This window comes from Pantherophis guttatus, chromosome 7 (genome assembly GCF_059756535.1).
Source record: "Pantherophis guttatus breed Tessera chromosome 7, ASM5975653v1, whole genome shotgun sequence".
NCBI classification, from domain to species: domain Eukaryota; kingdom Metazoa; phylum Chordata; class Lepidosauria; order Squamata; family Colubridae; genus Pantherophis; species Pantherophis guttatus.
The window spans coordinates 92,961,107-92,984,631 of record NC_142069.1 but is presented as its reverse complement, the minus strand read 5'-3'; the positions used below and the strand labels follow the sequence as shown (position 1 = coordinate 92,984,631).

Genomic DNA, 23,525 nt, shown 5'->3' with positions numbered 1-23,525 from the left:
GGGGCATCCCTACTTTCATCCTGTAAACAGCTGTAAACCTAGATGAGATTGCAAACTCTGGTTTCACAGTAGAATCTCTGTTTCCCTGCTTATGCCTGAACAAGAGTGATGAAAGGGGCTACCAAATGTTACCTGCTCAGAAATTCAGAGGGAATGTAAAAGATATGTGCAGTCACACACACACACACACACACACAAATAAGATATTAGAATGTTACAAAAAAAAAAAAAGCCAAGAGACTCAGATGAGGAAAAAAATTATTCTGCTACTGGATTTCTTCCTAAGCCCAAATTTATCATCAAAAGTAAATTTTAATTGACCTTGAACATTCCTTTATTAGAAGAAACAAAATCTTTTATCCACGTAACTTTTTGCATGTTTTTTCCAATACCAGTTTATAGTTTTACATTCTATGTTTCAAATCCACGGGTACTTTGTCTAAAGAGAGTGAGGTTTAACATGCACTCAGAAACCTTTCTATGATAAATAAACTGGATTGTGACATCCAGAAAAGCAGAGCAATCAGAGGACGGTTGTGTTCAAATCTGGATATGAGTCCGAAGAGACGCATGCCAGGTCATTTATAAAGATTAAATTCTTCAATCATCTCCAACCAAAACAAAAATATCTGAAGAACAGAAGGTGGTCCAAGATTTTTGCTAAAACCAGGGGAGGAAGAAACCCCAACATTTTGTGTGCACAGAGAGTTTAATCCATATAATTTACAGTAGGTAGATGGATGATAGATAGACAGAGATGGATAAATGGAGAGATAGAGAGAGAGATGATAGATGAGACAAAGAACAAAATAGGAAGTAACTGCAACATGGAAAAGTTTTAAATAGCTAGCAATGAGTTACCCTTTCTTTCTAAAGCATCTTTAATCAGGAACAATGAACTAAGACGTAGGTTGCAGATTGAAGTTGCAGTGCAAAGCAGATACGACAAATAGACAGACAGAAACTTTGTCGATAAAATAAAAGTCCATTCAATAAAACAAACACAAAACTATCCCCTAACAACAAGAACTATTGGCAACCATTTGCGGGCCAAACTTACACATCATGTTGCAGAATGTTGCCACTTTTAGAGGAACAAATTTATCTCGATTGTTTAACAAATAACACAAATAAAATTTATCAGAGAGCCCAGGAAATGTAAATGAAAGAGGGGTAATCATGTCCCTGTAGAACTGGCAATGCAGCAGGCAGGCAAAAATCAGAATAAAATGAGGTTGGATGGAGGTTTACAAGTTTAAGATCACTTTCAAAGGTTGGGTTAATACCTGAAAAGCTGAAACGCAAACACAGACCAGATTGGCCTCCCAGGAAATGCTGCATTTTTATTTATTTTTTATTTTGTCATTCTGAATTTTAGGTTAAGTGGGGAAAAATGTCTATGATGCATGTACTTGGTTGGTTAGCCTACATTTTCCTGGCAGACACATTTCCAAACATAAATTCCCCCACATTGTGTCTGCACTATGCATCGTATGTTTAAGTTCTACGTTCAGATTCTTCTAATCAGAGAACTGCAAAGACTATAAAAGGGGGTTTTGCTGCCATATGTGATGGCTGGGCGGATTGTCGTAATTTCTCTCCATGGAAATCCAGGGCTGATCTGCATCCCTGCATGAAGCCAGAACTCAAGTTTGGCTTATGATCGTCATTGAAGGCCTGCTGAGGGCAGGCTGCCTTTAAGGAATCTCTGCCACCTCGGAAGACAAACCAGCTGGGGAGAAGGTTTGCTGATTAAACCAGCAAGTTGCCTGTCCACATCTTGAAGAACGAGGGATGTGCTAAAAACTGACCGAGGCATTAAAGACCCTGAGCCTGATGACAGAATCACAGAACCCCCTCAGCCTTCTCTGGATCTCCCCTGCACCACAACCAAGTTTTGGAAGTGATTTTGGCCCTTGTGACTTTCAGGATATTTTTTACACACCACACACTGAACCACAAACCAACCAGGGTTTGGGAGGCAGGGTTTGCGCAACACACACGAGCCACACATATTTTGAAAAAAGAAAAGGATGCAAGGGACAAGTGTAACTAAAGGGTACTGCTAATAAAACGTAGCCAATTCTGGAGCTGCAGTTTCTAGATTAAGCAACTGGCATAAATGCAACGAAAAGAAGACTTTTGCAAAGGTGCCTATCGGTGGAGGCTCCTGGCCCTGAAGCAACTTTTGATGCCTTAATGAATCAGCCCAAATCCCCCCTTCCGCAAGAGACGTGGCTTCAAGGACTCTCCCTGTTCAAATGCCAACAGCTGAGAATGGATTTCAAAGTGGGAGAACCTCACCAGAATCGCCAAGTGGAGCCAATAAGGGCACCGTTCAAGCAAAGATGTTGCACCCGTTGGATTTCTCACTTAAAGGCGAATGAATCTATGTACCTAAAGCCTTCGCTTTCTAAACCGTGTCTCTGTGCCACAGCATAGACGGTGACTGCCATGGTGTCATCCATGCTTTAGCCTGGTTCAAGGCGCACAAGATGGGGCTTTGATCTCATTGTTGCAGTGACTATCTTGGCTTTAGGGCCCCCATTTTTCTTTCTGTCCTCCACTGAACGTTGTTTTAGAAGTGCCTGTAAGGAGGCTGCACTTTTCCTTTTGAGGGAAAGGGATATACGGTCATATTATATTGTATGTTATAATGAATTGAATTGAATAGAATGACAGAGTTGGAAGGGACCTTGGAGGCCTTCTAGTCCAACCCCCTGGCTTAGGCAGGAAACCCTACACCACTTCAGACAAATGGTTGTCCAACCTCTTCTTAAAATCTTCCACTATAAGTTACGGAAGAAAAATAAGACTGGAAAGATTAATTGTTAATTGCAATAATCTTTCCAGTGTGAACCTTTTCCGGATACAATGGACACAATTCCCATCCAGCTATCCAGTGAGAGGCAGCGTGGCTTAGTGGTAAGAGGGCTAGACCAGGATGGAGAAAACCAGCTCCAGCTCTCTTGCAGTCATGGAGGGATCTGTCTGGGTGACTTTGGCCCAAGGAGATTTCTCCACTTACTCTTTCTTACACAAGCTTGTTCAGAGGAGATAGATAGATAGATAGATAGATAGATATAGATATACGTGTGTGTGTGTGTGTGTGTGTGTGTGTGTGTGTGTATGAACAAGCACCATTTCAAAAGAAATATTACCAAAACAGCTTTTAAAAACTATAGTGCTCAGTCCATATTTCTGTCCAATCCCAATTTTCTCATCCCACTAGTAAATTGGTTTAATAATCCAGCTTCCTAGCCCGATGCAATTTCCCATTATTCAGAAATAAATCCCACTGTGGTCAAAGGTTATTATTTCCACGACTTTACACAACATTTTTTTTAAAAAAAAAAAAATCTCCCCCATCTCTTAGTATCTTCAGCATGGAGCTGCTTCGTTCCTTCCCCCGCCACTCCTCAAAGATGTTTTTCCTTCTTCCCAACTGTGCCCACCCAAATCTTAACCCCGTTTCGTCCTTCCTTGCTTTAGGTAGAGTCCGCTGATTGCTGACACCTAGCTAGGTGTGAGATTGAGAGAACGGCTGTCCGATAATTCCACCTGAGCTGATTGCAGCTGCCCAACACACTTAGCCTTGGCCCTCAAAAGTGGGAGCAACACTGTTGGGTATGAATCAGGACCTTCCCCCTGCAGAGTTGAAGTTTTTCCCAGCTAATTTTGAGCCAGCCCTTGTGGGTCCCCTGGAGCCGGTGCCAAAAGAGGAGGAAAAACCTCCTGGTCAGTAATGCTGATACAGATAAGGAGAAGTTTAGCTCAACTTAAGATGTGAAGGCAACGTTCTGCAGATGTGAAGGCAATGTCCTGAGGACCTGCCTGGGCACATCTGGGGTCTCATCTTCCTTCCAGCATCATGGTACATCTCCCTACTTAGTGCAATCCCCACATTGTGATGTCACTGTGGAGGAGAGGACCGTGAGCTCAGGTATCCTCAAGTATAAAGGAGGAGGGCACCAGCCCTCGACCATCAGTTCAACTCGACCATCATCAAAGAGGGCAACTCTGGCACAGGCAGGCATGGGTGAGTGCATCATACGCGCTTGGCCCTGGGCTGCAAGCCCAGAAGTGAAACTCAGGGCATTCAGAGGGGCTGGATCTTAAATAAATGGATCGTTAGGGGATCCACCCAGCAGGAAATGAACCTGTTGAAAAGCTTTAGCCGGATGGGAACAAACCAGGGAGGCAGATTTCAGAGGGCAGAATCTAGGCTCTAGGTTGCATTCACACATTTCCCCCGGCAGATTCCTTACATCAAAGGATGCATTATTCACTCCTCATTTTGAAGGTCATCAACACAAGGATATTATTATTATTATTATTCAGAAGGCTTTGCCGGTCCAGTCAGAGTCACCCCAAACAAAGCTGCAGGAGGCAAAGCAGGAGGGCAAAAGGCGTGAAAGGCAGAAGACCATCTCTCCTTGAAGTTTCTCTCCCCCGTGATTCCCACGGTCTTGGCGCTGCCTCAGTTTCCCTAGGCGAGGGCCATTCCCCCGCCCCCCGGGTTCCACATCGCCCTTCTTCTTTCCCCTTCCAGAGAAGCCGAAGCCTTCCCTTGCTTCCCGCCGAAGTCGCGGGCATTTCCCCGCAAGCGAGCGTCCGCGCATCCCCTCCCCACGCCACTCTTACCCGAGCCGACTTCGGCCGCTGCTGCCCGCCGTGCGCGGAAGGGGAGAGCCAGGCGCGAAGGTGGAAGAAGCCGCCCACAACACACAGCGAGAGAGCGAGAGACAGAGGCGCCCCTTGGAGCAGGCGAGGCTCTGGCCGGGCGTCCGCTGGCCCCGAGCGCCTTTCCCTCTGGGCGGCGGGCGAGCCCGGCGGCGGCTCTTGGCAGGGGCGGGGGGCGGACCGAGGCCGGCTGGGGCGGCAGGCTCTGGCGAGCCGGGGCGGGTCCGGGACTTGGGAAAAGTGCCCCGCGCAGCGCCCGCTCCGCCCGCTCGCTCGCTCCTCTGGCCAGCCGGCCGGCAGCTGCGCCCCGGAGATGGGCGGCTCTGCTGGGCGCTCGTTCGCCCGCCCGCCGCCCCCGAGCGACCCTCCCCCGCCCGCAGCGCAGCCCGCGTGGCCCGGCGGCGGCTGCCAGCCTCGGCTTCCCCGCCGCTTCCCCGCCGCCCGAGCCCTCCCGCCCAAGCCGGCTGGGCGCAAAGTTGGCAGCGGGCAGCGCGACGGCCGTCAGGTGGGCAGCGGGGCTGTTACCTGGCGGGGTCTCCGGGTGGGTCGGAGCCGTCTGCGGAGGAGCCCCCGCCTCCCGCTTCCCCTAAAAGCTGCCCGGTGCAAAGGGGGGGCCGGAGGGGAGGGCGGGAGGGTCTCCGCCGCCGCCGCTGCTTTTCCCGGGAAGCCTCCGCTCTGCCTTGGGGGATCCCCGCCGCCGCCGCCGCTGCTCCTCCTGGAGGCGTATTCCTCGCGAGGAGGCGGCGGCCCTGAGCTCCGATTCTGGGCTTCCTCTCAAAGAGTCGGAGGTCCCTTCTCCTCCGCCCCCCCCCCCCGTGGCACAGACCCCACCCCCAGCCGGCCTGCTCCCCATCCCCCCCTCCGACCCAGCCTTAACATCTCTTAGGGGTTGCTGCCACCCTGGAAGAAATTCCGGTGTCTGGCACCGGGAGGAGGGTGGCAAGGAGTCCGCTTTCTGGCCTTGAAGGAGGAATCAAGCTGGGGGAAGGGTCTTGCACAAGGCAGACCTTAAAAGCCCATTACAACTTGTGTTTAGCTTCCTAACATGTTGGACTACAACTCCCATCATGCAGAGATTGGGAATTGTACCTTACCACAGCTTCAGAGTGCCAGTGGGCTAAGTTAGTGGGGTGCGATGGTTGGGGGGACAAACCCCTGTTAAAAAGGACCAAGTGGCCTAAATAGATGGAAAGGCCCTCCTGCAAGTACCCCAGATGACCTCCCTTCCTCCCATTTCTCTTCGGCCTGGGATGAAAGAGGAGTCCAAAGACCTTGGATGACTTCTCCCTGCCCTGGCCAGGAATCCCCAGCCCCTCCCAGCCCAGTAGCTGCCGGCCTTCTCTCCAGGACCACAGACCTCCTTTGGGGCAGCCTTCACGCTCACCGGATCCTAAAATTCTACACCCCAGAAAAGCCTCTTGGACTCCAATTGAGCCTTCAGCCCTACTTCACCAGAATGGGAGCGGGACTGTCATAAGTATTTTTGTTTCCACGGATGCTTTTATTTATTAAATTTATAGGCTGCCCATCACTGCAGTAAGATGACTCTCTTTGTTGCTTTTATTATTAAAAGAGTCACTTGCGTGAGTTGGGCAGCTACCGAAATTGAATGAATGAATAAAATCAACTTAGCTTTGCAGCTTCTCATTCTGCGGTGCGCCATCCAGAGTCCTGTGAGGCAGGGAAGGGCTACAAATACAGCTAAGTAAATAAGTAAATTCGGGAGTTGGAATATTAAGTCACCCGGTCTGGGACTGGCACAGGATTACTAACATGAAATTAGTCACTCGTATGAAAACGGCAGAGGTTTGCCTGGGCTGTATCCCCTGAATTTGTAATTTATCTAAACATCAGGAGTTGTGGACTTTTCATGCATGAAAGGGGCAAAACAAATTATTACAAGCTCTGGAAGGCATGCCCTATTTTTGATTTGCACCAGTGGGTTGCTGATTCATTTTGTTTGGCACCGTTTGAGTTACATATTTTTTTCCTACCTTAGAAACCCAGAAGAAGATTTACAAGTGATGGAAATGAAGAGGGGGAGAGAGAGAGAGAGAAAGGGGGAGAGAGAGAGAAAAGAGAAAGAGAGAAAGAGAGGGAAAAAAGAGACAGAGAGATGCTCATTCTCTCCCCCTTTGTTTGATCTAATGAAATAATAAGAAGGTAATTACTTCGCTTTATAATTAATGGATAAGAGAGAACCCAGTTTGGGATGGTGATTGTAAGTGCTGGGAAGAAACCAGGAGGCTGTGAGTTCTAGTCCTGCCAGGCGAAAGGCCACCTGGGTGACTTGGGGAAGTCCTTCTCTTTCAACCCCAGGAAGGCGGCCATGGCCAACCACTTATGAAGAAAGAGCAGGGCCACGCTGCTGTGGTTCCCAGCAATCGAGGCTGAGTCTAAGGCAATTTAGTCCAATTTGATGCCACTGGGGATGTTACAGGAGAAGGCCAGCAGCTGAAAGACAGAGGCCAGCTACCTGCCTCTGATCCTGGAGCCCTCACAATCTGGAAAGGAAATGGGATGGAGACCAGCCATGCTTCTTGGTGCGCCTTTTATCTGCCTCCGTCTTCCTCTTCTTTCTAATCTTTCTGGGCTGGGGGAAGATCAAAGCCCAAGAAGGCTCCAGGAGAGTTCAGAGGCAGACGCTGGTGCCTCAACTGGCGGCTAGGAGGGAGAGTTGGAAGCAGGGAAAGGAGATGCCAGGAGCACCAAAGAGGCCAACTTGGTAACAAGGTCTCCCTGCCAGGATCTTTGTGTGCTTGTGGTAGGTCCCTCAAACCAAATTCATCTTGTTCCTAGCACAGGTCCTGTCTCATGTTTGCTTAATTTTTGTTTTTTTATTATTAATGCAACCAGATCTAAGTTAGTCCAGATGATGCTCTCTGCAACAACGAAGCTAAGGAATAAAAAGTTCAGGCAGGTTATAATTTTAGAAAAACCGAGTTGCCAGTCTTGACTTGGAAGAAGACTAAAATTCCATGGAAGTAAGAAATTGGCAGACAAAGGAGAAGGAGGCAGCCACAGCGTTTCTCTGAGAGGTCGGTAATTCTGTACAGGGGGAAAAAAACAGTTTTTGCAGTAGAGTTTTCCAAAAGGCAGATTTTCATCTGCAGCCCTATTCTTGTACCCAGAGAAAAGAGGCAGCAAGGAACACCAATGGGTACTCGGATAGCAAGTGATACCATGGCACCGATGGGTACTTTGTGCCAAGGACGCAGGGGTCATGGCTTGCTCTATAGGTTGCATGAATCTGACCCCAGTGGGAAATTTGGAAAACCATGATTGATGGTTATTAAGCAAATCTGGCTTCCCCCATTGACTTTGCTTGTTGGAAGCCAGCTGGGAAGGTCCCAAATGGGGATCACATCAGCCCGAGGCAGGGAAACCGTCATAAATACATGCCAGTTGCCAAGTGCCTAATTTTTTCATGTGACCATGGGGATGCTGCAATGGTCATAAGTATGAAAACCGGTCATAAGTCATTCTTCAGTGTCATTGTAACTTGAAAGGGTCACTGAGTGAATGGTTGTAAGTCAAGGACTGCCAAGGATGAGAACTGGAAGAAGAGACTGGGCTTCTCTGCCTCCTCTCTTCCTCGGTCCTGAGTAGCTGGAGGGAAGTGAGGCAGGTGATCGGGTTGATCACACGGTCAGTCTCGGAGTGAAGGCGAATCAGCCGCGCAACCGTCTCTCCTGACCCTTTGGGAATGGAGGTGGGAAGAGGAGGGGTGAGCAGAGTCTTCATCCAGAATGGAAGGCCAGGAGGCAAAGCCCAGGGGACACAGCCAGGAGGAAGCCTTCCTGCTTCCACTCTCACAGTCCCATCGTCGTTCCGTTCTGGATGAAGATGAGCTAAGAGAAGATATTCTCAATTCACACAGGTCCTCTGAGGTCTTCAGACTGAGGGTCACGGGTCATACAAGCAGACAGAGAGAGAGAGAGAAGGAGAAAGGGAAAGAAGAGAGAGAGAAAGAGAAAGGGAAAGAAGAGAGAGAGAAAGAGAAAGGAGAGAAAGAGAGAGAAAGAAAGGAGAGAGGGAGATAGAAGTGAAGCTGGGAGAGCAAGAGAGAGAGAAACCTGTCTTAAGGCAGCTGCAGTGAGTCATTAGGTCGGTTTCCCAAAACCAGCAAATGGGAACTTCTGTCTCAGTGCCAAATTTCCTGCCAATGCACAGTTTGATCACCGTCTCTGAGCCGTCCACAAAAGCCCCTTCTCTGCGTCCCTCTGAAGAGGGGAGGAAACACCCAGATCCTTTTCATGGATCCAAAGACCCTCTGGTGCTGGGGAATTGTACTCCTTTACCAGAATCATCAAGCCCTCAATTCGGCAGGAAGGCTGCCAATGCTCTTGGCCTGAAGATGCCAGTCAAGGACAGCCAGGCAGGCTGGAGGCCAAAATACCTTGGTCAATCATACCAAGCTCAAATTAAGATTTAGAACATAGAGTTGGAAGGGACCTTGGAGGCCTTCTAGTCCAACCCCTGCTCAAGCAGGAGACCCTGGACTATTTCAGACAAACGGCTGTCCAGTCTCTTCTTAAACACCTCCAGTGTCTGGAATCTTCCCTGCCCTTCTACACACGCACACCAAAAAAATCCACCAACGCTCTCTCTTTCAAAGGAAATTTTTTTTTTGTAAATTGAAGGGAAAATGAGGACTTATTTTTTTTGGTTGTACAATTCCGTGCCTCTGTGTTCTTCTGTATCCATGGAGAAAAGGCTGAATTATACTTTCTCCCACATGCAAATCCACTTTATTTCATATTTAAAAAGGGATGGTAACCCGGCTCATTTCTCGCATGTGAGAACTGCTTGGCAAGAGCAGCTAATTACGTTATTAATAAGGCCGCAACTATAAGCAGCAGCAATTAATTAACGGGCTACACAATGGCTTTTTGTCTTTGGAGAAGAGGCCAAGCTGAAGATAATCAGGATTTCAGGAGAGAAGATGTTGGGGTGAAGGAAGCTTACAAAGACGGTCCAGAAATATTTCCATCCACATTATTCCTTCTCAGTCGACCATTCGTGATTTATCCTTTGTTAGCTGAGCTTTGCCTGGATAGAAGACTTCCTGCCACAGAGACCATGAAGTTCTCCTCATGGATGATCTTTGTGTCACTCAAAGTCCCACAAGCTCAACATCTGGAAGGGAGTTCTCTCTGTGTGTGTTTGAGTGTTGTGCAGCTGCAAAAAAAATTCATCCAGCTACCAACAAGGTTCTGGCAGAGAAGGCGCACGAGGCCATAAATCAAATGTTCTTACTATTAGGCTGGGTTGTACAACCATAAAGCCCTCCTTGGCTGCAACGGGGAGTGGCAAAGGGCCAAGCAGCAGCTGTGTTCAACTCAATGGGGACCGAGATTTCGGCAACCGATTCACACAGGATCCCTCTTTGGCGTTGTCTTCTGAATAAGATGGTGGCCAACGTTACTCCAACCAGGAATCTTCTCTCTGAAACAACCTTAAATGCCCAGGTATTTCACAGGGTCTACCCAGGTGTAACCGAAGCTAAGCATCTATTATTGCTAGGATATAATTGTTCTGGGCTCCACTTGACTCCCTTCTGGCTTTTCAAGAGTTTTGCACTACTCTTCCCAAGGGCTGTAGAGTCTTCCTTCATTTCTAGATTAGAGTTCTGGAATCAAGATCAGAGAATATGGCATACAGAATAAGGGTTTAAGGGACCTTGGAGGTCTTCCAGTCAGGAAACTCTATACCATTTCAGACAAGTGGCTCTCCAGTCTCTTCTTAAAAACCTCCAGTGATGGAGCACCCACAACTTCTGGAGGCAAGGAGTTCCACTGGTTAATTGATATCGCTGTCACGAAATTTCTCCTTAGTTCCAGGTTGCTTCTCTCCTTGATTAGTTTCCATCTGTTGCTTCTTGTCCTGCCTTCAGGTGCTTTGGAGAATAGCTTGATTCCCTCTTCATTATGGCAATGCCTGAGATATTTAAAAAGTGGCTTTTTTCCCCTCCCTGGATCTGAATTTGTATCGGATGTTTGTTTGTTTGTTCCATTTTTGTTTTGTTTTCTAAGGAAATGGGCAAGTCCATTTTAGAAAAATAACTAAGTTCTTCTATCCAACTTCATCTGTCAGTTTCCATTCTTTTAAGCTTTAGGTAACAATTTCTGAAGTTTTGAAGGAAGATTTCATATCTGCAGAACAATTTCTATCTTAAGTGGTTATTCAGATAGCAGAGAACTTAAGATTCCCCCAAATCTAAACTATGCTGCCAGAACTTGACAGATTCGAGAAGAAATAATTTCTCAACCTTGATATCCAGTTTTATCTTCATTATTGCTAAATAAAATAGAATAAACTCCAAAGCATGGTTGATGCTAAAATTAATCCAGGTAATTCTAGTAGAAAGAAATCCTTGGGAAAAAAATGCCCTCTGGTGGCTGGCTGTTAGAGTTTTTTGAATGAGCCATAACACTGAATAATAGCTTGTACAATTTTAGGTAGGAAGGGAAAGAAATCCACCATTTAATCAAGGTTTCTCGACTTTGACAACTTTAAAATGCGAGGACTTCAATTCCCAGAATTCCCCAGCTGACACAAGGCAATTCTGGACTCTCAAGTTTACTCAACATCTCAATTGTTAAGTGTGAAGTTGGCAATTGTTACAAGGAACTATCTGTGAGGGATGGTGGCAGTGGATGGAAGGGAATTCCGGTGGGCTACAGTGAAGCGAGAGTTTCCCAGGAAGAAGGGATAAATTCTAGAAAGGTGGAGGAGAGACCAGAGCTAAAGAGGAGGCAGAGGAAGAGAGTTTTAGGTCAGCCACTGCCTAGAATCTCCCAGGAATTCTCCATTAGGGTGAGAGTAGTAAGGCTTTAACCTGGCAAGATTCTGTCTATTGTGTGTGAGAAATAAAGAACTGAATTCTGGCAAGATTCATCTGTGTTGCTCTTGGACTAAGCCTCACATCATCATCAAATCTCAGGTGCAGCTCCTTCCCACCCACCCTTCCCTATTTCTTCAACCCAGCAGTGGAGATCAACTGTCCTAGAAAGGTAGGAGAAAGAAGTTGACGGGTTAAAGTCTGGAACATATGGAACATATAGAGCATGGGCCTTGGCTTCTGTATGCTGCAGCAGACAGTATATTTATTATTTACCCCATAAAACATCTAATCTAGCCAAGCTTTATCTGTGAGCCTCCTGCCAAGTCAATTCCTGAAATAGGAGTCAAAATTTCCTGCTGGAGGAAAGCCTGACATTAACCACTGCACCCACACTAACTGGGTTGGCTTTGATTTTTCTAACCTAGCCAACATTGGGGGCTTGGAAGATGAGGAGAAGAGGCAACGAAGTCAAGGAGTGGTCAGGAACAAGGGTAAGCGAAAGGGATTGTTTGGAAAGAAGGATTCAAGGAAGGAAGACCATAAATTCTTCCTTGCACTGCATATTAATTTAAGCGAGAGAAGAATTTGAGAGGTTGTTCCCTGCTTTGGAGAAAGGCAGGCGTACCAACAAAGCTAGATATGTGTTCTCAGTGAGATTCAGATAATGACCCATCGGCACATTTGATTTAAGGCTGCTCTCCCTGGTTTGTGGTGTTTCCCATTTCATGTAATGCTGCGGGAGAGGAGATGGTTAATTCGATGGAAACAGCAGGAGAAAGAGACAGATAATCTTACCTTCGTGCTCTCTGCCATTCTTTCCATCCAACCTGCCTCGCATCTGCTTCTATTTTCATTGTGGAAGAAAATGGAAGGAGAGACATTTTGATCTGGAAAACAATACCAGAAAAGAAAAGAAAAAGGAGCAGAACAGTTTGTCTCCTGCAGCTCTTCAAAAGTTGGCAAATAGAAGGGAGAAAATTTCTCTATCATCCAACGCAACATAAATATAGTGTGATTCCCGCAGAGTGTTGAAAAGTGACGATTACAAACATCGGCCACAGGAAATGGCTGCAGAGAGACACAAATTGTTTTTCTTCAGTCTTAAAGCAGAACTTTTCTAAAAAACAACTCTTGTTATTTCATATTAAAAATATGAAGCCATGGCTAAGTCAAAGAAACACCTGAGCAACTGGAGGAAACAGAGTGAAAAGCTTGTGGTGACTTCCAAATACACAGTACTTTGTCACCTCATTTATGACTAGTAATAAACATAATTGTAATTATTAATTTTTCAGCAGTTTCCTTTTTCATTTACAGAATATCACTACGTGAGCCTCCCATCTTGATTCACAGTTTATGTCTTCACCAGGTATATATTTATTACCTGCTGACTTTTCACTATCCGAGAAATGAGAATGCATCCATTTGAAACGCTGCATTTGGCATATGCACAAGTATGCAACTCACGAGCACAATTAGAACCAGAAGTTCTGTTGCTAAGTGAGCTGAGCTTGATTTTCTGACCTTTTTAGTTAAGCCATCCATGACAGTTCTTAAGTGAAACATGCAGTCGTTAAATAAAACCGGCTTCCCCTCCCCCACCCATTGACTTTGCTCGTCAGAAGCCAGCTGGGGAGGCTGCAAACAGAACTGCTATGACCTTGGGATGCTGCAACTGACCAAGTCCCTACCAGTTGTTAAATGCCTCAATTTTTATTTTTTATGTTTTTAGAAAAAAAAATTTTTTTTTAAACAAACAGTTCATCATTAATCAATCAATGTAACATCTGGGTGCAAAAATTTTTGTGTCATCATATTCAACATTTATTATCATTTTCTTAGTACATATATATCTTTCTTCCTACATTTAAATTCAATGTATTACAACATATTTTCCCCATATTTCTTATTTTTACATTGCCTATTGTCTATATTCAGTCTCTATTCATTGATAAAATTGCCCCCATATGTTGTAATACTCCGATTCTTCCTTCCCTCAAATTGCTAATGTTAATTACTCATTTCTGCACATTCTAATGTTTTCTTAATTAGCTCTCCCTTTGTAGGATTTTTTTTCTGCTTTCCAATTTTGTGCAAATACCATTCTTGCTGCTGTTATTACATGTATAATCAAAGATATATTTTCTTTACTAAATTTCTCCGGAAAGATACCCATGCCTGGATTTTGATCATGTGACTGTGGGGATGCTGCCACAGTTGCAAGTGGGAGAACCAGTCGCAATTTGCTTTTTTCAGTGTGGTTGTAACTTCGAAGGGTAGCTGAAGGGATGGTTGTAAGTCAACCATCCCTTCAGTACTGTAGGTACTCTTAGCAAAAGAATCTGCATTCAAATTTCAGCTTCTCACAGCAGTTGAGAAGCTCTAAAACATTTACTCTACTCTCTGAATCTATCTTCCTTCCTTCCTTCCTTCCTTCCTTCCTTCCTTCCTTCCTTCCTTCCTTCCTTCCTTCCTTCCTCACTGATCTGGTTATTAAAGAATGAAAAAAAAATAGCTGTGATTTTGTTTCTTAAAGTGCATTGAAGAATTAATTAATTTAGTAATTTTTGGTGCCTTTCAGTCAATGCTGACTAAGTAAAAAGCTACATATGACATTGTGCCACAGAGTTATGGATATTCATTTATATTGGGTTTTACACCGATCAGTCCGTCTGCCTGTGCTCTACAACTTCACTAGGTGAAAAATCTCTCACTAAGCCACGAAGGAGCATGCCGGGTATTGTAAAAGGTTGGTTTAAAAATAGAAAGTGGCAGCTATGGTTTATTGGTCTAAGGATGAGGCTGAGAGTAAGAAACTTTCCTAAAATAGCAGAGTCAGCTTATATCTGCTGGAAATTTTTAAACTGCCCTGAACTGCTACGTGGTTTAAAAAACAGATCAGTCACTCTAGTTTAAATAACCTGTCTCACAAGATGTGGGGGGAAAAATGTAGAAAAGAGCCACGCAAAAGATTGTCTGATAAATTCAATACAACCCTATTGTACTGGGAATATCCCACTCAGTTTTGGGGAGCTCTCACTCCAGAGTTACTCATGGCTCCCAGATGTTGGTTAAGATTGGGAGAAAGGGGAGAAAAGGGGAAGGAAGGGGAGGAGAAAAGAGGACAGGGGAAGGAGGAGAGAAGAGAGGAGAGGAGAGGAGAGGAAAGAAAAGAAAAGAAAATAAAGAGAGGAGAGGAGATCCATTTTCCTATCATACAACATAGGAAAAGCAGAGTCAGCCATAACTTGTGTTTATCTCCTCTTGTAGATGATCAAGTGTGCCTACTATAATGTTTGAGGGTAAAATATGATGATGTTCGCAGCGATGGCAACCCTTACAGTGGGGAACAAACAACCTGAGGACATTTTGCAGAAAGAAGAGAGGTGCTCATAAGGAATTTATCTGGGTGGCGGTTTTGAATTTACCTCTGCTGAGTGGTGGCTCGGAATGGTTGGCTTGAGTTTTGCGGTTCTGCATCTGTCACTCCCTTTTGCAGTCCTCTTGGAAGTTTCCCCTTAGGAAGTTTTCATATGGACCTTCGGGAATGATGGGAAAGCCAGAGAGAAGAAAGAAGAGATCTGAACGAGGAAAGAAAGACAGGCTCCCTCCAGACACTCTAGACACCCCTCTCTAAAGCTCCTCATTTCCATGTTGCTGAAAAGTTTCCCAAGAAAGCCTCAATATTGCTACTCCTCGGTATTTCTTGTCTCCCAACATTAACTTGGCTTTCATTAATGTCATTAATTCCCCCTTTGACTCCCCTGAAGTTCAGGTGGCTTTCCATCAGGTGGTTTTAATGCACTCCTACAGAAGCGATGGCCCTTTGGCAACCGCAGTGAAGGAGTTGCATTCACAAGGTCAACCATATTTATGGGGAAAGCATCTTCAGAGAAGTAAGAGGCATGGATTTCAGTGGGGCTTCTTCCCAGGAGGAGCTGGAGGGTTGCCAAACGCTCTTGCTGCTACATTTTACTAGATTGGAAGGTCAACATTTTCTCTTTGGCCTTTGAAGGAGAAGGATCACAATTTGCAAACAGATCTGCAATGTAACTTACCCAGTGAAACTTGTCTCATTCTGTACAGCAGAGTGCTTTGCCTAGTTGGTCAGATCCGCCATGATTAATCAGAGTGTCTTGAAAACAAACTTTCTAGGTGTCACTTACACAGAGTTACCCTCTAATGCAAAAAAAAAATAAATAAATGTTAAGACTTTAAAAAGAGGGCAGAGAAGAGCAGCAAAGATGATTAGGGGGCTGGGGGCTAAAACAAATGAAGAACGGTTGAAGGAATTGGGGATGTCTAGTGTGACGAAAAGAAGAACTAGGGGAGACATGATAGCAGTCTTCCAATATTTGAGGGGCTGCCACAAAGAAGAGGGGGTCAAGCTATTCTCCAAAGCACCTGAAGGCAGGACCAGAAGCAACGGATGGAAACTAATCAAGGAGAGAAGCAATCTAGAACTAAGGAGAAATTTCCTAACAGTGAGAACAATGAATCAACGAAACAACTTGCCTCCAGAAGTTGTGGATGCTCCAACACTGGAGGCTTTTAGAAGAGATTGGACAGCCACTTGTCCAAAATGGTACAGGGTTTCCTGCCGGAGCAGGGGGTTGGACTAGAAGACCTCCAAGGTCCCTTCCAACTCTGTTAGTCTGTTATTTTTTTAATTGCTTTTTTGCTGCACAAGGCAATTTTTAGTTGTATGCTCACTTTAATGTGATTTACTTGAGCAACATGTCCAGAATCCAGCTAATGTTTGGCTGCCTTTCAGTCTTTTGCAGTCTAGTTTAGAAACGCACAATTTATTGGGTTCAGCTTCATGGAAACCATCTGCATTCCTGTTAAACTATCCATTGGCATCCTACATTGATGGCAAGCTGAAGCTTTGGATATTGATTCAAAATCAGTATAGCTGCTCATTGTATTGTAATGGGACCAGATGAGCCAGCTGTGTTTCGTTTTGATGGGAAGAGTAGATATTGTTGGAAAACCTGGGTGTTGCAGAACTTACTTTGTTCAACCTATCACTCTGTTAATGGTACTTGGTCTACTGAAGGTCCTTTGGACTCGTTGACTATTGTCTCTAAGTGCTGAATTTTATTTTCCTGGCATGGCTGTATGTTTCAAAATTGAAAAAGAGATTACTTCTAGCAACATTATCCTGGGAGACCTGTATTTACCCTCATTTGAAATTCATGATCTTTTGAGACTTCTTTCTATAAGCCGGTCCCAGACCTGATCCATAGAGAAGTCAGGTCTTCCTACCAGCCACATTCCATTATAAAACAAATAAACCTAATTCTGAAGATGGAGAGAAGAAGTTGGAAGAAGATGCCATCCCTAAAGCTAAAACTGAGGATTTGAGCACCCTTTGAGCACACGCTCATGTTCAAGGGAAGGAAGAATATCCACGCACGGCTTGAGTCTGATTGTTGCTACTTTTAGTCAAAGCCTGGGCTGGATCTAAACTTCCTTCCCATTTATCAACTGAAGATGGAAATGAGCTCCACACCACACTTTGGATGCTTCTGCAGTGAAAGGATTAGGCAGCCATAAATTCTTGCCCAGAGGACTCTGAATGTGTGAACAGCACAAATTCTTCAGGGAGGCTCCTTTCATGTCCTCCATGCTGTCATGGAAGAAAGGCTCCTGAGGTCCACCAGCTGATGTCCACAGCTGGTGATTTGCAAGGTCAAAAACATCGATATGGTGGCCATGATGATTCCACTTGGAGCTTCACCTACATGATTGCAGCTGCCAGCTTGAATTTTTTTACTACATCCTGTAAATGCTCACGAACTCCTGACAAGAGCAACTATCTACATGATTTAGGAGAAAACCTAGGATGTTGTGGAACAATGCAAATGTTTTCCTTAACTGCGAACATAAAAAAAAAAGATTACTTGGCATTTGCCTATGATCAGATGTATTACTGATTCATATAGTATGTCTAATTTTGGGGGACTACCACTTCAGGAAGGGGTGAGAATGTAGGTCCTGATCTCAGGATTGAAATGCAGCTTGTTTGATCTGATAGAGCAGGGGTGTGAAACTCACATCATCATGCCGGTGCTATTTGACATATTGGCATCCCCTCCCCCTTTGCTAAACCAGGCGAGGGCATGGCCAGCGTGTGATGCATCTGGCCTGTGGGCCAGGAGTTTGACAGCCCTGAGATAGAGAATGCAAGGATGTCATTAGTCTTATCCTACATTTCCTTTAGAATTCCACACCTGTTTGCTTTCAGCAAGGACAAATCTCAAATTTCAACTGATTTGTCATCCTTGTGAGTTCTTGTGGAGACCCAAGTCAAGAGAAAGGAGAACTAGCACTGATGATGTTCCCTAGATGGGTCATGAAACGTCCGCAAGAAAACCACCAAGCTCGGAGAGCACCGAGGATCCCTCATGTCAACCCTGAGCTGCAAATATTCTCCTTTAAAGGAGGAATTGTCCAGGTGCCGTGCTTGGTTCCCTCTTCAGCTTGGGTGAGCTTCTCAGCAAAATTTAAAGGCGGTGTTTGCTTATGCTTGAGATGACAAAGCCTGGGGAAGAGGACTTGAGTTCACTTCTGTCGTGGTGGTAGCTGTGGTTAGATTGGATGCTGTAGAGCAATAACTATAGGAGAATTTTCCAGAAAGGTCAGTGACTGTGTTATCCTCCTCTTTTCCTTCCTTTTATTTGAAATGCAAACAATGGAATCATGCACTCCCATCTATCTCCGCACAGTATCCAGGTCTATATAACTGTTTATAGAAAGAATAATTCTGGCTTCTATGGAATTAAAGAGCTGGCACATATCTCCTTCCACATAACCCACATGGGCTCCCACCAAAGTGATTAAAGGAAGTTATCCTGGATACATGTAAAGTTTGTTAAGACCATCCATTCTGGCAATCCGGTTGTCTCAGCTGAAAACTATCTGAACACACCACTGTCCATTCTTTTTCTTTTTTAGCGAACGCACAGCTCTGCTCATTGTAACAGAATGTCAGATACCCTTTGATTCTTTTATTAGATATAGTGCAATGTCACTTATCTAAGCAAAATTATATTGATTTCTCTGGGTTTTGGCAAACCCCAGGCAATAAAATGGCTCCTTCTTGCCAAGCAGAGCTGACAGGCCTGTTGATTTATAGCTTGGCTGTTTAGAAAAACAGGAGGGATAGTATTACTTGCGAATGAGGACTGGCTGGAAGGAAAACAAAAGCCATTGTGTCTTAAGGCCCCGAAGGTTATTTAGCTTCAGCAAAGTAGCCATGCCGTAGCCATGTAGTCCAATTAGAAAAGCTGAAACCCATCCAATTCATGGCTTGGTATGGCGAGTGATCAGGGAGATAAAGAAATGTAATCCCAGCTCTCCCTCCAAAGAGAGATAAATTGAGATGGTTAGCTGAACAATGGATCAGAAGAAGGCCCACATAGCAACTATCTGGTTGCTGACTTTGCAAATGAAAGAGGAATATCAAGTATCAGTACCCCTTCTCTTCATAGTTCTCCTTCTCTCTCTCTCTCATGTCATAGACAAAAGAGAATGGATGCCTTTGAATTTTGGATGTGGAGATAGTTATGGACTGCACGAAGAACAAGTCAATCAGTTATGTACCATATGAAGGCTGACAGCTCATCTGAAGGGATTATCAACAAACAGAAGGTCATATACTTGGATGTATGGACTTGAAAAACTGTTCTGCTTGATAAGACTGAAGAACGTAGAATGAGAGGACAATACATACGATGGAGAGGCTGGATGAAAAAGGTTACTGAGGTCTCCTCAGAAGAGCTATGAGGTGGTGTTCAATTGTCCAGGCATTCAGCAGTATTCAACACGCGGAAACATTTTGGAACATGAGTATCTGGATATCAGGTATCAGGTAATCCAGATATCAGGTAATGTTTTTGCTTCTTCCTTCCTTTATCTGGTAGTCACCAACTTTTTGTCATAAAGGTTATATCTGCTTCCATATTTTTTGGACCAATCTCCAAAACTCAATGAATTTTGAAGTTTCTATCCCTTTGGGCACTTACAGTTGGAAAGCCTGAAAAATCCAGTAAATCATGTTGCAGCTGCAAAAATTAAACAACAAAACTTATGGTTGTCTAACTTCAAGCCAGATAAGAAAATATTATCTTTATAGTTTCAAGTTAGTTATATAATATGGTCTAGTTTAATAAAAAGAAGGACTAGGGGAGACATGATAGCATCTTCCAATATTTCAGGGCTGTCACAGAGAAGAGAGGGAGTCAAGCTATTCTCCAAAGCTCCTGAAGGCAGGATAAGAGGCAATGGATGGAAACTATTCAAGGAGAGAAGCAACCTAGAATGAAGGAGAAATTTCATGACAGTGAGAACAATTAATCATTGGAACGACTTGCCTCCAGAAGCTGTGGGTGCTCCAACACTGGAGGTTTTCAAGAAGAGATTGGACAGCCATTTGTCTGAAGTGGTGTAGGGTTTCTTGCCGGAGCAGGGAGTTGGACTAGAAGACCTCCAAGGTCTCTTCCAGTTCTGTTATTATTCTATTCTATATATTCTGGTTGCAAATTACAGGGTCCCTGTTTGCCTGATGACCTTATATGGTCCAGCTTTCAGAACAAACAAATAACACATTCTATAAAGAAAAGGAAAAAAAAAACAATGAAAGGTTTGGAAAGTATCCAGATGGTTTCTAGACAATTACTTCCAGAGTTTGTAGTGGTTACATATTGCAAAGTCTAAGTTTTCCTTCTGCAGAACAACACTGCAGCTTATATCTGTGGTCCAAGGCACGCTTACTCAGAAGGAAATGCCTCTCTTATTCCCTTTCTCATTCTCCTTACTGGTGGCACAGTGGTTAAAATGTGGTATTGCAGGCTAATTCTGCCAATTGCCAGCAGTTCGATCCTGACCTGCTCAAAGTTGATTTAATCTTCCATCGTTCTGAGGTCAGTAAAAGAAGGACCCAGATGGTTGGGGGCAAGAGGCTGACTCTGTAAACCGCTTAGAGAGGGCTATAAAAGCAATATGAAGTGGTATATAAGTCTAAGGGCTATTGCTATTTATTGCTATCTTAATCTAGTGTTCCAAATGCAGAGTCTTCAGCATAAACCTCTTCCCTGTTTCCTATTAAGCTATTCCCCCATACAGGTTTTGGGCGTGTGCATTTTCTGTTTTACATTGTACAGGACTATTACCCCTGAAGGATTCTGAAGCTTGGAATACATGTTCTTATTGTAGAAATACCAACAAGAACAATGCAAAAATAATCTGTTTTGGAGTATTTGAATGGAAGCTAATGTACCTTGTCTTGCTTTAGGTCAGGATTTTGGACTGGATACTAAGAGAGACTGCCATGGGAGACTGAGGCAAGGAAAAGTTTTTTTTTTTTTTAAAGTCAGCCAAATAAAATATTTTCTGCTATTGCCAAGGAAATCCATATCTTCCTATGACCTGGGATGCAACAGTCTCCCCCTCTAAGCACTGGCCCGTGGGGTGAAATGTTGAGGAAGGGTCTTCCTGGTGTTGCACTTTGGCAGCCTTCTTTTCCTGTGAGCTGAAACCACATGTGTGAGCATGCACACACCTACACGTGTTTGGGGCAATTGCCAATCACATCAAGCACACACACCCTCACCACAATCGTTGCTTGATTGCCTAAAGCAGCAATTACAAGGGATGTGGAGAGCTTGGCTCAGGTTTGGTAGCAATTTCAAAGCATTTCGAAGCCTGTCAGTCAGAGTATAGTGAACGTTTCCCAAGGAACCCTCACGCTTCCTAGCTCTGGAGCAAACGAAAACCAAACCCTGTGTAGACGAAACATCCGTGGGATATCAAAGCACAGTTGGGTGTGTTGGATAGCGATGTATTGGGTAGCCTGTTGGCTGTAGGAAAAAAAATGGAAAGAATCCCCAGGCTGGATCAGTTCTCTGAATGTCTTTATGTAGGGATGGCTCAGGAGTTTGATCTTGATGAATTTGGAAAGAAAACGGTACGGGGCAGCCTCAGGTGGATTGAAGTGCTGATTAGAGCACAGCTCTACGCTGGACTTCACACAACTCTTGATTTTTGGGCAAGGTGATCCTTGGCTTTGCAACAGCATCAAAATGCATTGTGAAGTGCAGCCTACAAAATGTTGAAATCGGTCTATCCATCCACCCTTCACCTCTGAAAGTAATCTGGCAGGAGGACAGAATAAATGCGATGCGATGGAAGTCAGGTAGATGGAAAAGGGAGATTTTTTCCCCCTCCCATTCTTAATGTAGCTGCCAAATGTCTGGAAGAGACTTGAGCTCCATCTCCAAAAGAACCAAGGGGATTCCAAAGATCCGGCAATTGGGGAAGGTGGCTGGATGTGTGAGCGTTGGGCCTTTCCACACAGCATCCCTTTGGAGTCTGCTTGTGATACCATGAGACTCCAAGACTTAAATGAAAGCTGAGCCAATTAACTGGGATGTTATCAGCTCGGCCTTCATTCCAGAGAAGAGGCTGCAAGGACCTTCAAGGCAGACTGGCTTCCCTCGGCTGCATCTCCTCCCTTCAAGGTGCCCCAGGCTGCTCTAAGTCTTCTGATTCCCCTCCCATGGAGCCTTTCCCTGGAACACCTCCTCCTCCTCCTCCTCCCCACTTTGCAGAAATGAATCAGACACTTAATGGGTCTCTTTTGCAAAGTGGTTTAGATAACGAAGGTTTTAGAGATGAGGATTATTCTTTCAATCTTCTGATACTGTTGTGGAATCCCCCAGCTAAAACCATAGCTAAAAACATGACAAATGCTCGCTGTAATAGCAATAGCAAACAGGATGGGACACGATTGTTCTTTGAATGGGAGACCATGAGGACTTTTAGGGCCATTCAGAAGATGGGGAAATTGAAAAAGGACATCACAGAAGAATCCATTGACAAACCACATCTGAATTTTGGCCAAGAGAAGCACATAGAAACATTGAAAAGATTTGAGCTTGACTTGACTGTCCTTATCCAAATCAAATGTACGGGGAATACCCAATTTATCATTCCAGAAATAACCCAATCTGATATGGATGATTTATGAGTAGTCCAGTTAAGCCCAACATCCAAAATATTTTCCAATAACTAAGGAAGAAAAACAGAGAAAGAATGAACTTTGTGAGAGGCCAGATATTGAAGATTCCAACAAATGTAACATGGTAAATAGTTACATTAAATTAAAACCGGTTTTGTACCCGTAGATTTGATTTGAAACCTTAGTGTGATGTTCGATACGTCAACAAGGGCTGTGCAGAATTCCAAACAAAGAAGATATGCAAAAGTGAAATGTGTTCAGAAATAATAACAGGGACCATTCCCGATTGTGGTGCACTTAAGGTTGTTCCTCGGATTACGTCCACTGTATAAAGATTGAGGTGGGGGGGAGTCTTTTTCGAAACAGTAAATGAATTACTTGACAAACTAACTAATAAATCCTATTACAAAAAGAAGACAAAGGAAGAAAGGCTGAAGATCCACAATAAGCCAGTGGAATTAAAAAGGCAACTTTGGTCCAATGGCAAAGTTCATTCTAGTTTTAAGGCAGACCAGTTGATGATTGAATATCATATCCCTCTGCTCTTTTCTTCTCACCAGCTTTCCACATTCTCCCACAGCTGTTGCATTGTTTCCCAGAGTGGTCCACCCAAGCTCCAGAGGTGAGTTTTGTGGAAGCTCAGAAGTGGGGTGGGCTTGGGTCACATACCCCAATGGCTCTTCTTCAGAGAATTCAAAATCAATTCTGCCTTGCTCTTCAAGGGCTCGGCCAAATACAACTCATGCCCAAACTTTGCAGTATAGCAGCAAAAGAGCATACAAACTCTTTGTAAAAACTCCTTGGATCAGGTCAGACAATGAAGAAAGATGCATCCCTTCAAATATCAGAGCTCCGCAACCCACATGCAACTTTGTGTGCTAATGCAAGCAATGAGAGCATTCTTCTTTCTACTTAGCCATATTTCATGCTCTAAGGGCAGGCAGAATATCTGCTACATAAAATATTGGACTT

At 44.5% G+C, this 23,525-nt stretch overlaps 2 protein-coding genes across 6 annotated transcripts in view; one reads left to right on the top strand and one right to left on the bottom strand.

Moving 5' to 3' along the window:
- The window catches only part of SEMA3D (semaphorin 3D), a 116,784-nt gene extending 101,080 nt beyond the window's left edge, over positions 1-15,704 (bottom strand). Inside the window, exons 1-3 of one of the 5 annotated variants that reach the window (XM_034424856.3) lie at positions 15,589-15,704; positions 14,959-15,069; positions 12,326-12,417 (exon numbers count right to left, since the gene is read on the bottom strand). In XM_034424856.3, the coding sequence (XP_034280747.2) occupies positions 12,326-12,417; positions 14,959-15,010 (144 nt within the window). In that variant the 5' untranslated portion in view covers positions 15,011-15,069; positions 15,589-15,704. Of the gene's footprint in view, positions 1-4,644; positions 5,095-5,208; positions 5,629-12,325; positions 12,418-14,958; positions 15,070-15,588 lie in introns of those variants that run through there. The other 4 variants (XM_034424858.3, XM_087874363.1, XM_034424857.3 and 1 more) reach the window with 4 other exon arrangements.
- The window catches only part of LOC117670004 (uncharacterized), a 32,810-nt gene extending 11,866 nt beyond the window's left edge, over positions 1-20,944 (top strand). The window contains exons 2-3 of the mRNA XM_087873482.1: positions 4,553-19,422; positions 20,829-20,944. Coding sequence (XP_087729608.1) covers positions 4,553-5,569 — 1,017 coding nt within the window. The 3' untranslated portion in view covers positions 5,570-19,422; positions 20,829-20,944. The remainder of the gene's footprint in view (positions 1-4,552; positions 19,423-20,828) is intronic.
- The last annotated feature ends 2,581 nt before the right edge of the window (positions 20,945-23,525 follow it).